The sequence below is a fragment of the Plectropomus leopardus genome, chromosome 23, assembly GCF_026936395.1.
Source record: "Plectropomus leopardus strain MGB_pleo_1.0 chromosome 23, ASM2693639v1, whole genome shotgun sequence".
Lineage (NCBI taxonomy): Eukaryota > Metazoa > Chordata > Actinopteri > Perciformes > Serranidae > Plectropomus > Plectropomus leopardus.
This window is the reverse complement of record NC_142198.1, coordinates 13748364-13764542: the sequence shown is the minus strand read 5'-3', so window position 1 is coordinate 13764542 and position 16179 is coordinate 13748364. Positions and strand designations below refer to the sequence as shown.

Below are 16179 nucleotides of genomic sequence, written 5' to 3'. Positions count from 1 at the left end.
TTTCCATGTTTTTGAGAGAAATTAAGCCCTTTTTTCAGGTTTCAAAAGGTTAAAAAGTAATGGGCACTTGGTAAAAAAAAAAAAGTTATTCATAAACAGTTACCTATAAAATTGCAATTACAAAATTGCACAGGTTCTTTAAAAAGTGACATTTGCCTGCAGTTATCATGACAGGTACATACACTCAGCTGCCAGTTCATTACGTGCAGCTAGAAATACTGATGCAGTCTAATACAACAGTCCTGCAATAAATCCTGCCTTTATAAAGGTGATAATGGGCATTACAAAACTATTAGAGAAGTGTTGATTTCACAGTATGGTCATTTTAGAAGCTGTAGTTTGTGGTTCCTACTCTCACTGAGCTAAAAGGGGTGAACAAAACATCAGAAACGCCTGTCAGTATAATGCAACACAACACAACAGCATCACTGACTTCAGCCCCCCGAAATAATCACAGTTGAATCATTACAACCTCTGAACCTTATGGCAGTTTTGCAGTTGACCAAGACCAGAGAATATCAAGACTAAGACAGGACCAAGAATCTGAGGGGTTGAGACTGAGATCAAGACCAGAGAGTATCAAGACTGAGACCAAGAATCTGAGGCGTTGAGATGAAGACCAGATCAATGCGAATCCTACACTGAATTACACTCTTAAAATAAAAAGTGGAACATATAAAACCACAGACAAATTGATGTGAAAGATCCACATTCCCATAAAAACACCAACAGAAAACACATGAAGATTCCTCAAAGCACATTATGAGAAATTAACTGTGTAGCTAAAATCTACTTAACCATCTTTGATTAGTGATATCCCTGTGGATGGCATAGACTGAGACAAGACTGATTGACAATGTGCTTGAGCCCGAGACAGGACAGAGACCTCCAAGTGGTCTTGAGACTGATCTTGAGTACTACAACAGTGCATGAAGGTAGAATTTGTTTCAAGACTGTAATATTATGCTGTATTAGTATTAGCTAGCTGTGTGTATATTAACATGTACACACAAAAATGACAAGCTATTAGGAGGCACATGGCATAACAGTTATTTATCAAGTGCCTTCCATGTTGATACCTTCAGAAAGCAGAAAAAAAATATTTCTGCTTTTATGTAACAAGCATTTTTGGGAAAGCCTGACATGAAATTTAAGCAGTCTCTCTTGCTATAGCAGGGCAGGAATAGTCATTAGCAATTTCCTGTCACACCACATGATGGCAGCAGATTATTGGCAAACAAACTGTGTCAAGCACACATTGTGAATTATTTCAAGCTCTTTCTCATCCCCCAAAAAGGGTAAACAAGCTGGAAAATGTTAAGCCTTAAGTCTGCAGAATGAATTACATGGAAAGAAAACAAGGTGGATAAAAACAGATCGATACTGACAAGTGTTTTATTAGTAACACAGACCTGGAGACAGAGCCAATAAGAAGCCGGTGTGAGCCTTGACGAGACTGACATTGTTCAGAAGGCATTTAAAGACGGAGGGTCTAATAGTTGAACCCATACAATAAGCGGAGCGGGTCAAAACTGAAAGAGGAAGGCTGCGAATTTGAATCAAATACAAAACCAACTGCAACAAAAAAACAGAAGGGGGGAAAAAAAAATAAGTGCAATTCCTATTCGATGAAATCAGGATGGCATCAGATGGCGAAGGGGGAGAGCGAAATGTCGTGGTATGCAGAAGTCATATTATCACATATTATAATAGAGAAACAATCAGATATGGAAAGGCGGCACGGCAGTCCACATATCGTTACAAGCCATCCTTTTTTTCTCACAACTTTTTAGTCAAGTCTTAATCACTGAGTCCCATGAGGAGCTTTGGGGAAAGAGTGATGGTTATGGCTGAAAAAAAAGAAGAAAGAAACCTCAGGCTGCTCGGCTAGTTGTCCAGAAAAATGCCTGTGGGTGGTATGTTGCAAGCAAAAGTCCAACGTTTACAGCATTTAAGTTGATCCATTCTTGTTCTGGGAAAATAAACGTACCTCAGGAATCAGTGAATTATTACCGTTGGGAGAATGAGGCTGATCTAAAAAGGGGCGTTTTTCTATTTTCCCCTGCTCTGAGAGGTTAAGACAGTAAATTGACGTTTTGTCTGCTTAAGTGCAACGTCTGATGATGACGGAGAAGAAGAAGAAGAAGAAATTATAACGTAGAACTGTCTTTGTTGCTTTGCTGATCCTCCTCTTCCCCCCCTCCAAATTGTCAAAAAAGTTTAAAAAGGGACTAACGAACACTCCGACTCACGTACACAAGCTCACCTCCATACGCACACAGTCAGTATCAGGAGCAATAAGGCAGAGAGGCTCCGTTTTGTTTTGGAAAAAAAAAATACAAATAAAGAATCAAGAAGAAGAAAAAAAAAAACAAAAAAACAAGCTGGCCCCTCCCCCACCCTCCTCAGTAGTTTCTGGGCTCTGGTGATCCCGAACTGTTCATCCCGTGTGAGGCGGTCACCCCAACCCTCGTCTCCTCAGGACACGTCTGAGAGGCTCAGAGAGGGCTGGTGGGTCGTCTGTGTGGGAACGGAGGGCAGGATGGAAGCCGGCAGAGAGGAAGAGGCTGGTCAACAAGCCCCACCCCTCTGGATTCAGCCAATCACCAGAGTCGGTGCTGGTGGAGATTTCGACTGAGGACGGAGCGCACATCAGCGGTGAACCTGGGAGAAAAAGAAATGAGGCAATTCAGCAACTTGACATGGAGTGTTTCCATTACAAGAAAAAAAAAAGTCATCTTTAGTCGCAGCTAGTTCTCTGATTTCGACTGTGTCACAGCCTTTACGCTCAGAGAATCTCAAGTTTTTATGAAGATTTGGAGCGTGCGATAAGACAAACCTGCTTTATTCTTTCTGTGAATTTGGAAAATTGTTGTAAATGTAAATAAAACAAAGTGAAAACGCCCAGACTCCATCTTGCAGAACTCTTGTGTGCGATGCCAGTTGGAGTTGGTTTGCCACATCTTTTAACCTTGGCGGCAACAGGCCTCAGTGACACTGACATGAGGTTTTAGGGGTGTCGTGATAACAGCTTTATTGCAATCTGCTGCTCATGACAAATAGGAGCAGCACGTTTTAACACTGCTATAAATGTCAGGACCTGAGCATTATTCTGCACCGAATGCTGCACTGTTGGTGTTTTTATTCTGGTCACCAAGAGTTAATAAATATTCAACTTTGGGTAAAATGCTTAAGTCACTTGTCAATGTCCCTTTTTACCCAGCCGTCCAATCACAGTGGAGAAATTAACACTGAACCCAGAGACCGGTAAGTCCGCCCTCTCTCACTTCATGCTTTCTGCCTTCCCTTCACCAGGGCAGGTAGACCTACTGTACCTTGTGCCAATATTTTTACTTCATAGGATATGATGTATGCTAGAATCCATCCTGGCTGAAGAAAAAGCTTAGCTCTTTGTTGTGCCTCATAGCCTTTCTGTGTTCTACATTTTTTGCAAGTATTTAATTTGTTGTACAAGTGTGTCATCCTGGCCAATTAAAAAGCAGCAATAGCTAATTACGGCCTAATAAAGCTAATTTATAAATCAATAAAATCAGGATAAATGAGGTAATTTGCAAAAACAGCAACAAACTGCAGTAATACGGCACATCGTGCTGCTGAGCCACCCATAATCAGCGCAGGGGATTCCTCGACTGCGACAGCCCTCGCTTACGGCTACATGCTGGAGGAAAACTGACAATGTAGGACAGTCTAGGTAGGGCATCGTTAGTTATTAATCAGACTGTGCATCATACCATAGAAATGGAAATATGAATGTATTATTATACAACCACAATAAACAACAGCTTTACTGAAATACTGCTTCAGTCAGACTGATGTCAATAAGGTGTTACCTGCGGTTACCGAAATTAGAATTAGACGGTTGTTGCAGCCATTAGCCTGCCCCTCTTGAATTACCACAGAGTATATGAACAGAGAATGTATGCACAAGAGTTAGAGTGTTTGCACAGTCTGTTTGCTTTCATGCCATCTATATTACGCCTTTTACCTTAGTGCATCCAGCATAGGCAGCAAGTTAAGAAGTGCTGTGTCACTAGGGTCGCTGAACCAGGACTTGATGGGTATTGCATTGTCTGGAGGGCAGAAAAAAGCCAGTCAGTCGTGTCAGTGAAATGGACATGGTTGTGATTTTATGCTGCTCTGTTAAAGAGGCCACTGAGTGTTAGTGGAGCTGCAGATTTAATGTACTGTTAAAGCATTTACAATACAAGCCTTGTACTGAGAATAAACTGCTAAGTCATTTGTCCTTTTTCTGCATCATCAAAACATTTATGTGTAAAGGATGACTTTGACTTTTTATGTTAAAGATGAATGTACACCGAGTTCAAGCGAATACATATGCATCAGTCTGAGTAGGTTTAAGCCATAAAGTCTTACCTGGATGGCTACGATAAGCACCAGGCGAGTTGTCCAGGATGACAATACTGGACAGGTCATCGTGTACTACAGACAGGTCTTTAATATAACTACCTAGATCCAATGTACAATGCTGGCAAAAGAAACAAAAACACAAAAGTCACCAATGGAAAAATAGAGAATGAATAGATGTCATAGGGTCCATGGGACTAAAGAGCCTGAGAGGCATCAGTTCACCCCAAAATCAAAAATACATACAGACATATATACACATGTGGTGTTATTTATCAATCTTGATAGTTTTGATGTGAGTTGTCGAGTGTTGGAGATATCGGCTGCCCTTTCTCCAATATAAGGGAACTAGAGGGAAATCTGCTTTCAAATTAAAAGCCATCTAGTTTTGTTTTTTTTTTTTAAAAAAAGGAGTTTCTGTTACTTGCACATTATTCTCCAAAATTATTTTCCCCAGACTGCACATGTCAATTTTTAGGTTCAACTGCGAGTGAACTGCTTTCAAATCTATTTTTTTGGCACTTTGAGCATCACAAGCCGAGTAACATCTAGTTCCATTATATTCGGGAAAAGCAGACATCACTACAGCCAATAACCCACACTCGGTATCTCACACCAAAACAATCTAGATTAATAAGTAGCACTACAGAAAAGAGGAAAAATGTGTATTTTTGATTTTGGGGTGAACTGTCCCTTTAAGAAACATGCTGTTTGTATACAGTATATAGGGCAGCACCTGTCTGTAGTATCTGCGTTTCAGGATGTTCCTGTTGTTGTCCAGCTTGTCTGCCACCGCTGAGCCGTAGATCTCCATACTGGCTGTAAAAACCACCAGCTCATACCACTGGCTCACCTGTGCACACATAAAAGTATAAGCAAACAAGTTACAGTAAGTGCTGCGTAAGTCATGGGGGATTATTATCAAAAACAAACAGTTTTATGGCATCAGGTAGTGTGAGAGTGCAATTCAATGGAGAGATATGGTAAATATGACAGATGGAATAAAAGGTGACAGGAGATCGACCCGAGCAGTGATATCTTAAGTCCACAGTGTGCTTTGCTCTCTCTCACACACAGAGACGCTGATCACAGACTGACACTCACCACTTCTAAAAAGAAGTCGACGTGTGGCCTTTTATGTACGAAGAATCTGACTGGATGCTTGTCAATGACGACCTGCATTGAGAAAGAAAGATAGGTTGAGTTTAGGCTTGAATACATGTGCACTCAGGCGTGTATATGTGGCTGATTGCTCGTACTTTGAGGATGAAGTCTGGCGGCGTGCCAGGTCTCACTGTGGGTCTGAGGACCCCGTCATGGTGTGAGTGGATCAGCGTCTCGTCCAGGTCCAGAACCAGAATCTTCCGCTTTACTGCATCTGGAGTTGATCACACAATATAGACACATGAGCTACTTCATCTCAGAACATCGACACGCACACAAGAAACCAGGTTACTGGGACAACCGAGGTTAAACAGGAAGACACAAAATGTGTTTACATGCTCTGTAAAAACGATGGTTACAGTTAAATCTCCATATACGTACATCTGGTCAGTAATCAGATTTGAACCTAATCCCTAACTTTATTTTGAAACCATGTGTTTTAGTGACAAAAGAAGACACTGCTCTCTGATTTCGTTCAGAGCACAATGAACATGGATGTCTCGCTATTCGGGATCAGCTAATTCATCTTACATTTGTGCAGGTTTTTCAAAACAACATCTGATTGGATCACCCTTATCCATTTTCATGATTTGATCCAATCCATTCATCCAATCAGATCTGCCAAAATCCGATCCAGTGGAGCCTTCAGACTTAAAGAGACTTAATGTCAGCCTCACTTTCAACTGGATTTATTTTAATTACAAGTTGATGTTTAATTGCTTCTGCACCCATTCCCATTTTTCCACTAATTTATCTCTCTTTCGCTTCATGATGATGATCTCCATTTGCCTTAATTACCTTAATTTTGGGGGACTGGCCAAGCAATTATAACGTATGATGGATGTCTATATTGTTAACTGTTTGTGCCCACCACAACTAATTCAGATAAATGAAATTAAATATATAAGATAATACACCAAAGTACAAATACTGCTTTACAGGGAGTTCTGAAATACAGAAAATCCTACTTCCAACGTCTTTGCATTTTTAAGACTTCTGAGAGATTGATTTAAGACATTTTAATACCAATTAAGGCCTTACTTTTAGATTAATGAATTCAATGCCTTTTAAGACTTTTAAGGATCTGCAGGAACCCTGACTGCAAGCTATGGGACAATGTGCAGTAATTCTCTTCTCTTCGTCTGTGGACAATTCCCTCCGACGCACTTATCAGCAATTCATTAAAGGTGTGCATGAACCTCCAATTTCTCACTTTTTGACTTCGACATTTTCAGACTCCGAGTTGTGGTTGGACCTGTGCGTCACATGACATACTCATCAGGTATTCCCCCTGCTGAAAGCGTGTGTAAGCCTTTGTTGCAGCTCAGTCATGAAGTGTGAAAACCAAAACGACAATTAGAGTCCCGCTCACAAGAAAGCATTTTTGTGGTGTGAAAAGTAAAGCAATCTGACAATTTTTTAAGTCATATAGTGTGAACTTTAGAGTACTGCCATCTAAGGTAACTTTTGGAAGCCTGTAGACTATTATTACAATAATATGCAAAAAAACAGATTTTTTTATGCCATAAAGACTTCAAGGAGATGTGGATCCCACCTCCTGAAAACCTCTCTGCTGACCTCTCTGCTGATGGGGGAGCAATGTGACACACAGTCTTGAAAACCACTGTTGATACAGTTACTTTAATTCTGTCCACAATGGTGTCAATACCAGCAGAAATACCAGCCGTTTACAGCTAAAGGAATCACTCATTCACTTGAAACTGGACCTGGATCTCCAGCTGAGGTTACTGTAGTGAGTGAGTGGCGAGGAAAGTGAAACTGAAATGCAATCCTTCCTTCAAGTCAAGAGTGTGCTTTTGAATGAGCACTCTACAGGCAGAGGGGAAGCTTATTCAGAGCGCACACACCAGTGCATGCAAGTGTAAGTGCTGCCTTTAGCATTTGTACTTCCTCTCCACTTCCAAACACACATTTTGTCACTGTTAAAAGTCACAGAAGAAAGCTAAATTTATTTCATTTTTTCGTGACCATTCCACCGTGCTGGGTGGATCCTGACATAAACCTGCAACCACCGCTCACTGTTTTACTAAAATGCTTTTTTTGGGACAATGGTTGTTTACCTAGCACAGACCAAAAACCAAATAAGGCAGTCTTTTAATTTTAGCATTCTGGTTGAAGGCCTTGAGAAACACTACGGCCTGTCTGCTGCCTTTTTAATAGCAAAGGTTTGCATTGCAATTTTGGTACTACATCCTTAGTATTTTTACACCAGCATATTAAAGGTTCAGGATTTAGGGGGATATGTTGGCAGAAATGGAATAAAATATAATAAATATGATTTCTTAAGTGTATAATCACCTAAAAATAAGATTTTTTTGTTACCTTAGAATGAGCTGTTTGTATCTACATAGGGAGCAGGTCCATATTCATGGAGTCCGCCATGTTGCAATTCATGTTTCTACAGTAGCCCAGACTAGACAAAGCAAACACATACGCCATTCACACTGGGCACCATAGTTGGCAGCCCCTTAGCGACAAGAGCATATAAAAAAACACTAATCCTTAAACTTCTTTATTCAGCGTAGGGTCTGTACCTGATTCAGAATTATACTGGTTAATATGGATTTGAATATTTGATGATTCATTTTGTTTTCCATACAAAGTTTTAAAGTCTGAATTGGCCCCGTGGGACGTTCGGTGTGACAGCGGCATCTACTTCATGTAGTAAACAAGCTAACGGTGTATTTGCGACATGCCAAACACAGACAGATTTTTAATGTGAAACAGTTTTATTCTGTATTTACTGGTTTTAATCACCACGTCTGTTTGTTTTGGAGACGAAGAGACCTCTGGGGAGAATTTGTCTCCTGGTAAAAACCTCCTGAACAATGAACACTGAAGGAACTCTGTGTGGCAGAAGTGGTTGCAATCTGCAATCCTCAGTGCTACGGGCCGCAAAATCCCCCTAAATCGTTCACAATGTTCCTTTTAATATCAAGCATGAATATTATTGATTAGCTGTGGATTTGTAAGTGTCGCCATTGTTTCACTGAAAGATATTCATCCCATTCACAGGGGTGCAACAGTTAAACTTTACTTTTAAAGCACCACTATTGTCTGAGGTACATGTGCTGTTGTTGAACCAATCTGCATAATTATTTAAATGCAAAATCATTCTTTGTTGATGCACTTTTAAAAAGTTTCAAGACTGCACAATTACAGACCAATGTAGCACAACAGGTTTACTAAACAACTAAGAAAATAAAGGCCAACTGACACAGCTATCATCCCAAAGTCACACAAATGACAGCTCATCTGAATTTCCTTGTATACAGAGGGCACATTATAAGAGTGTTATCAACTCTCTGTTCACTACTACTGACAATTTTCATTTGGTCTGAGATGATTATGGTCTTGTCAAGCTGTGTGTCCCAGCACAAGTATGTTGATATCATGTCGATAACTTTTGTTTTCCGCACAATCACTTCTTTCTTGACAGAATGGTTTAAATTGTGCTTAAATTTCCACATTGCATATATGTTGTGATAGTGCTTGCTCTCTATCATTTTATCAGGAAAAAAACAAAAGTGTGTGGGTAAAAGTAGTATTTGCTTTACTTTGCCAACTTATTCTTGACATTGTTACACAAACAGCCCCGGAAATTCACCCGAGTCAGTTATATCACGACATTATATCATGTACTCACTGAGTCTGTTTCTGGAGATAGGTGACAGAGGCAAAGTGTCGTATCGCACCGTCTGATACTGGATTATCTGCAAAGGAAGAAGGCAAATTAAAAAGTCAATCCTTGACAGATCAGGACACTGTTTAAACAAAAAAGACATACCATATTTTTAGCCATAGTGAGTTAACAGCACCATGAATTTCAAATGGGTCTTTTCTTTTTACTTTGATTACAGAGGAATAAGAGGAGCTACACTTCTGATACCATGTGCACTCAATGCTCCAATGTTTTCATTTTCTACTGCGTTCTAAAAGCGTCCGACTTCATTTCTAAAACAACAAATCTTGTGTATCAGTACCAGTGTTTGGGAATCCTTCTGGGCATAAAGAAAAGTGGTTTTACGTCATCTTTGTGGCTGCAATCCATGATCCAATTTGAAGACAGCATCACAATTGAAACTTAACTTAGCTAAGGATGAGTTAGACCAGACATAACGCTAAAGCCTCCCAAAACTTTGATTTTAACCCACACACATACATTCTGCCTTGTCTTTGACTGTCCATCCAAGATTTAGCAAGAGGACAGAGGACAGGTTTCCCACACATTTTCACAGACAAAATTTCTGAACTTTTCCATGTCTTTTCAATCCAATATAAAGGATTCTTTTCTTGCTGAACACGGCTTTCCAGCCTCGCTGCTTTTTACTTCTGGTGACTGTATTTTAGCCTCAAAAATCATGGAAGTGGTGTTCATTTGTGAAGATGATCGTGCTGAAAAAAAAAAGTAAGTATCATAAATGTTGATTTACCACAGTCCTTATTTTCTGCAATAATCCAAAATCCAATGCAAAAATCCCCATGGGCTCTTTGACGCGGGAACCAGGGTGAAGTTCGGGTTGACCTACAGAAAACATCATCCCTGGGGCACTCTGTTAGAGCTACGTTATGTTGACAGCTACAGAAACCTAATTTGATGTTATTTTAGATTATTTTTGGGGCTTTTATGCCTTTAATGTATAGGACAGATTTAGTGTGAAGGGGGAGAGAGAGAGGGGGCGACATGCAAAGGGCCTCTGCCAGAATGGAGCCCGGGGCCACTGCGGCGAGGACACAACCTCTTTACATGGGGCACCTGCTCTTGCCACTGAGCCACCAGATGCTCCAAATTTGATGTTATTTTAAATGATGCGGAAGGTTGTCCATTTAATTTTATTCTAAAAATTATTATGCACATCAAAATTGCATGACTTTTCCAAAACTTTCAAAGATTTTGACAAATTCCATGACTTTTCCAGGTTTTCCATGACCAAGGGAACTCCGAGACGCGGACATCATACTAAAATGAACTCAGTTGTGTCCACCCCATGACTCCTCCTCCCTAACTTCCTTGCTCTGCTCCACTAAGGAAGACTATAGAGAGGACCCTCTCCAGTGCCGCTCCTGCCCAGGGGCTCTGCACTTTCCTTCACAGGGCTATTTTTATCCCCCCAGCTGTCGGTGGGTGTCAGCGGAGCATGGGGCACACAGAGAGAGGGAGACTTGCAGGGTGACTTTGACTGAGCCTGGGCTTGCTTGGTACCTAAGCCTTGGACAGGGCCTCCCTTGGCGTGCCCTCCCACTGCGGCCTGGCAGAGTAAGCTCGGGGGAAGCCTATTGGTGCAAGCAGCTGCTGAGCACCACAGGGGGACCTCACCCTCGACTCAGCTCTCTGCGCCTCCAAGTGCGTCCATCTGGACCCTAAGCCTGCAAACTGAGTCCTTTGCTTCCAGACTCTGGCAACAACGATCATATCAAATTATCTTGCTTTCTTAGCCTCACCAACAGGCACTAGAAGACTTAAAATCTTCAATGCATAATGATTTCTAAGGGAGAAAAGCAGCTGGCCCTTGAATATGTCTGGCTGGAACCAGGATACTGGCAATGGTACTTAGGGAGCTGGCTCTATCAACGAGAGCTTTTGAGAGAGATAATGGTTTAATTAGCATTTATCTTCTTGAATAACTGATTAATGCTTTGGTTCCAGAGCCTGAAGTTGACATATTCAAACTGCCCATCAACAGTCCAAAACCCAAACATATTAAGTTTACTATCATATTATACTGAAAACTGAAAACCAGACACCTAGACACATTCTTTATGAGCTGAAACAAATAGCCTATTAATCAAATAGTTGACCAACTGAAAGAAATGCCAAACAATGTATGAGTTTAGTTTCACAAATGTGAGGATTTTCTGGTTTTCTCGCTTTGTTAATTGAATATATTAGGTTTTGGACTATCTGTGATAGACACTTTTGCATATTTTCTTACATTTTATAGCCTAAATGGTTCAAATAGCTGAAAAAAACCAAAACAATCTTTACATGTGACTTTATAAAGTTTTAATTATCTTTTATTTTCTTGATTAACTGATTAATGATTTGGTTCAAGAGCCCAAGTTGTCGTATTCAAACTGCCCATAACCCAGAGATATTAAGTTTGCAATCATATTAGACTGTAAACCAGCAAATGTTTACAGGTGAGAAGATGAAACCAGACGTTCTGGTGCATTTCTGCTTTTAAAAAAATCCTATGATTACATGATTATCAGAATCAGTGCTGATCAATTTGCTGTAGATTTACTGATCAACTAATCATTTCAATGAACTATCAAAATCAGGAGTTTTGTGCCATTTAGCCAATTGTTTCAGCACTAACTCCACACCTGGCTACACGCCGTTACTCTCTCTCATGCAGGAGATAATAAGCACAGCCATTATGCAAGATTAATAAACAACCACCTCGTCATCTGTTGACACAGACTGGTGTGTGAGGGATTATTACCTGGTCCTGGTATTATTCATAATCCAATAGAGCTTTTATTGATCCAAATGTTTGGATCAGATTACTTAATTCACTGTGGTCTTCTCGAAGGGAAATAACTTGAGCCCAATTTACAGACAGCAGAATTGAGGGGATTGTTAGATTAATAAAGGGGGTTATTATAACAAACTGGGGCATTCAACATGTAAATCAATCCCTTGTTTTAATTGTATTGGGTGGGTAAAGTCCTAACCTCACCTCAAATATTTTTCATCAAATCACCTGCTTTAGGATCACCTGCACGACGTTGCTTGCTAAACTGGCAGTCGCTGGATCCTGACATTGTTCCAGTGCATCACATATTGTAAACAACAGCGCTAAACTGTGAGTGAGACTGAGAGAAACAGAGGGAGGGCGAGAGAACAGTACACTCTCTGTGCTGACATAATCCCTCTAACTTCAGCCATAACATGGACTGGACTACTCACTCTCAGGGCCTGTTGACAACCCGTAAGTGTTGCTACCACACAATAAACTTCGAACAAACCTCTAACAGAGAGATGATTACAACACATGGGGCACTCCTCCAAGCTTTGTTGGCTTGATACGGAGCTGGAGTTGAAGTTCGCTCATGTTACACCACACATGCATGTCTATTAACGACTCAACGACACCTGCGTGTGTGTCTAAGTTACGGACGGGTGACTTCTGTCATCTTAAATGCCATGTTTATTGTGGAGGCATTTGCAAGCAATTGAAGGTGACCTGCAGGCTTGTGCTGGCTGCTCCTAAATTTTAGTGTTTGGATGTGGGAGGTTTCCACTTTGTTTAATGAGATGGTTATTCATAATATCGTATTAAACAAAAACAAACGCACAGACACATTATTTAAGAGTTAAAGGGTTTGTCGATTAACCAGTTAATTGAAGCTTCTTCTTTGTTGAATAAGACATTCATTCACACTATTGGATCACAAGAAAGTTATCTAAGAGCTGAAACAATTAGTCTGTTAACCAATTAGTTGACCAACTGATAATTGATTAATGTTATTTATAAATAAAGAAATGCCAAACATTGTATGGTTTTAGTTTCAGGAATGAGTGAGGAGGAGGACACAGATACCTAAAAAAATGTTTACAGGTGCTGGATCAAAAAATCTAACTAGGGTGTCTTTATATTGATTGTTCTGCTTCGTGATGATTATTTGAAAATGCCTGACAAAGATTCCTGTTATATCAAAATGTTGCAAAAGTAAAAAAAAAAAAAGGGAGCTTTTAATACAGTGTGCGTTTAAGTTTTACACATTTGAGGATTTTCTGGTTTTTGACCATTGTTAAATGAGCGTATTTATCAGTAGCCTTTGGTTTTGGACTGACTGTGACACATTTCAGTATTTTCTATTTTCTTATTTTAGAGTTTAAATGGTTAATCAGCTACAGAAAATGATATCTATAGATTAGTTGCAGGTGTAAATTCAGGTGTACTTTAACATCCCATGTGGCAATTTTTGCACTTCTTGTGTCACAAAAGTGTTTACACTATTCAATAATTTTTTGAATGAAATTTTAGATGCATTTGGTTGGGTTGTGCCATATCATATTGTTCAAGATAATACTGATATGATTTTTGATATTATAAGAAATATTTATATCATGATATTGGCAATATTCTGACTTGTTGAAAAATTGACGTCATACCATTACCAAACAGCAACAACTACCATGGTTTAAACTGGAACTGCTACCAACTCCACGATGGAAGAATTAAGCTTTGAGCGACTTCAGTGGAGTAGAATCAGTGGCGCATGAGTATCCCGAATGTTTTAAAAAAAAAAACTCTTTTAAAGATTTATTGCTCAAGTTAACTCAGTCAGCATCACAGCTGTCTCCTTTACGCCCATTTAGATGTGTAATTTGTGTATTACTTTTAGTGATACTTATATGTTATTCAGAACCTGAATCTCACTCTGAGTTACTGTTGTTATTAACAAACTAAAGAAATCAGATTTAAATTTAATTCTTACTGAATATTTGAAGCTATGTTACTATTACATCTATAACACTAATACACTTTGTTACATGTGTATGTTCTTGAAATTAACAATAAAATGTTCTCTATTTTTGTCATGGTGTCAAGAATATTATTATTCCAAAAATACTCTGAAATATTGTGATATAGTTTTAAGGCCATATCGCCTACCCCCAACAACCAGAAATTTTTATGCTGAATGATATAACAAATAAAATCTGACACTGATGGTATAGTGTGAGAGGTGTCAGAGGGGTTTGTTGACACATTTACATAATTTACAGAATTTTGGGCAAAATCATCACAATGGGTTCACATATTGAGACAGGAGATAACGACACACAGGTGAGACACAGGTAGTCAAGCTCTCTGAGAGCAAACTTAGCATCGCTTATGATGGATGTGATCTCAAAAACGTTTACACACATGGGAGGCATGAAAACATATAGAGTTTGCTCACTGGTCACAGAAACACAATGGGATCATCTGCAAAATATCTTTCAAACCCCTTCTCACCGTTCGTAGGTGCTTCCTGAGGATGTACATGATGAAGCCCCATATTCTCGACGTTACGCCGAGAAAAGTGCGGATGCCAAGTAAACATTGCCGGGTCTTCAGCATGTTGACGAGCACGCAAAGACCCCACAGTAACTTCAATTCTCAGTCGATAGCACGCTTTTGCCTCAAGTTGTTGGGATAATTAAGGAGGGAACTTGCTTGCTAGTGGTAGTCAAAATCCGTCTTTAGCCACAGCCGCCAAACTAGCGATTCAAATTATCAAGAGGCCAAGCAAACGTGTGAGTACCTCGCTCTGCACACTTGTGGCACAATTAGCATTAAATAGAGTGCATTCGCATTGTTACTGTGAAAGACAAACGTGGACGTGGTCAAAAGAAAAGCTGCTGCACGACGACTGCTGCTGTATGGACCTTAGCACGCAGCTCGTTGACAAGCTAGCTCAGGAGCTAGCTGTATACCAACTAACGTTAGCTAGTAGCCACCAAGCTACCGCTAGCTCGACAGGGTGACCACCTTGAACCTTGGACAAAAATACCCCAAAAAAGCGGTGGGGCCGCTCGTTGTCAAGCACCGGTTAAACGTGACTTCACTCCGTGCGGCGTCCGAAGAGAGACAGCTTTGTAAAAGTTCCCAAAAGTCTAACCGGTCCGGCTAAAATCAGTTTGTAGTCCAGTAGAAATCCGGAATGAAACTGCGAGCCGCCATCGCCGCCTTGCCGTCACTTCCGCGAGGAATCCTGTGGTCGCGCGCAGCACGTCCACGTGGAAAGAAAATAAACAGACGTGGACGAGCAAGAGTGTGAGCCAGGTTCAAGTCTTGTCAAATTAGTCAGGTTATTTTCCTCTCTATTTTTTCAGCTGCTGTTGGCTAATATGGAGCATATCGATTTTAGACAAGTTTTATACACTATTTCTGATTGGAAATGTGTGTGTATGAGTTATATATTTTTGCTTTCACTTTAAAAGTAGCTCAATTAGTGTCATTTAACTAGAGAAACGTCACTTTTTTCCCCTGCTGCTTTCAGATGCCTTTCACATGTACTTAAATCTTTGAAACCTGAGCAAATTGATGTGATTTACATGAGGAAAAGGCAATGAACCACTTAGCAAGAAATGTTTTACAAACTGAAATAAATAAATAATTTAGACAATTATTTTAAAAAGCAATATTTAAGGAAAAAAAGAAAATAACAAACTAGGGAAAATATATTTAAATGTTCTTAATTACATGTTTAAATTTTTTTCATAAAATTATATTTAAAAAAGAAAGTGTTTAACTAGGGGTGGAAATCTTTTTTTTATTGCAGCGAAATGTGACAGTTAACTGAAAATGTAATTGATATTAATAGTCTGGTAGGCTACCAAAAGTTTAATTTGTATTTGCAGCATTGATTATTTATATAATAAAATATCGATACTTGCAGTCTATGTATTGATACATTACTACGCAAAATTTAGTTATTTCATTGAGTTCAAATCTGTCAACATCATTTACATTAAATGACAGATAATGTAACTCAATCATATAATTAATTTCATGAATATTACTTCCAATTATGGCATTGAAAGGTTTAAATTTACTTTCAAGTGATTATGTTTTGCAATGACACAATATCTACTTGTGACCATCTTATTTT

At 39.6% G+C, this 16179-nt stretch overlaps 1 protein-coding gene across 1 annotated transcript; it reads right to left on the bottom strand.

The window, feature by feature from the left end:
* Window positions 1-1377: 1377 nt before the first annotated feature.
* Window positions 1378-15299, bottom strand: LOC121962520 (CTD nuclear envelope phosphatase 1A). Its single transcript, XM_042512783.2, has 8 exons — window positions 14541-15299; window positions 9218-9284; window positions 5646-5764; window positions 5491-5562; window positions 5123-5239; window positions 4396-4507; window positions 4007-4091; window positions 1378-2664 (listed from the first exon to the last, which is right to left on the bottom strand). Exons 1-8 carry the CDS (start codon window positions 14643-14645, stop codon window positions 2604-2606), a joined length of 738 nt encoding a protein of 245 aa, XP_042368717.1. The 5' UTR covers window positions 14646-15299; the 3' UTR covers window positions 1378-2603.
* Between the last annotated feature and the right edge of the window lie 880 nt (window positions 15300-16179).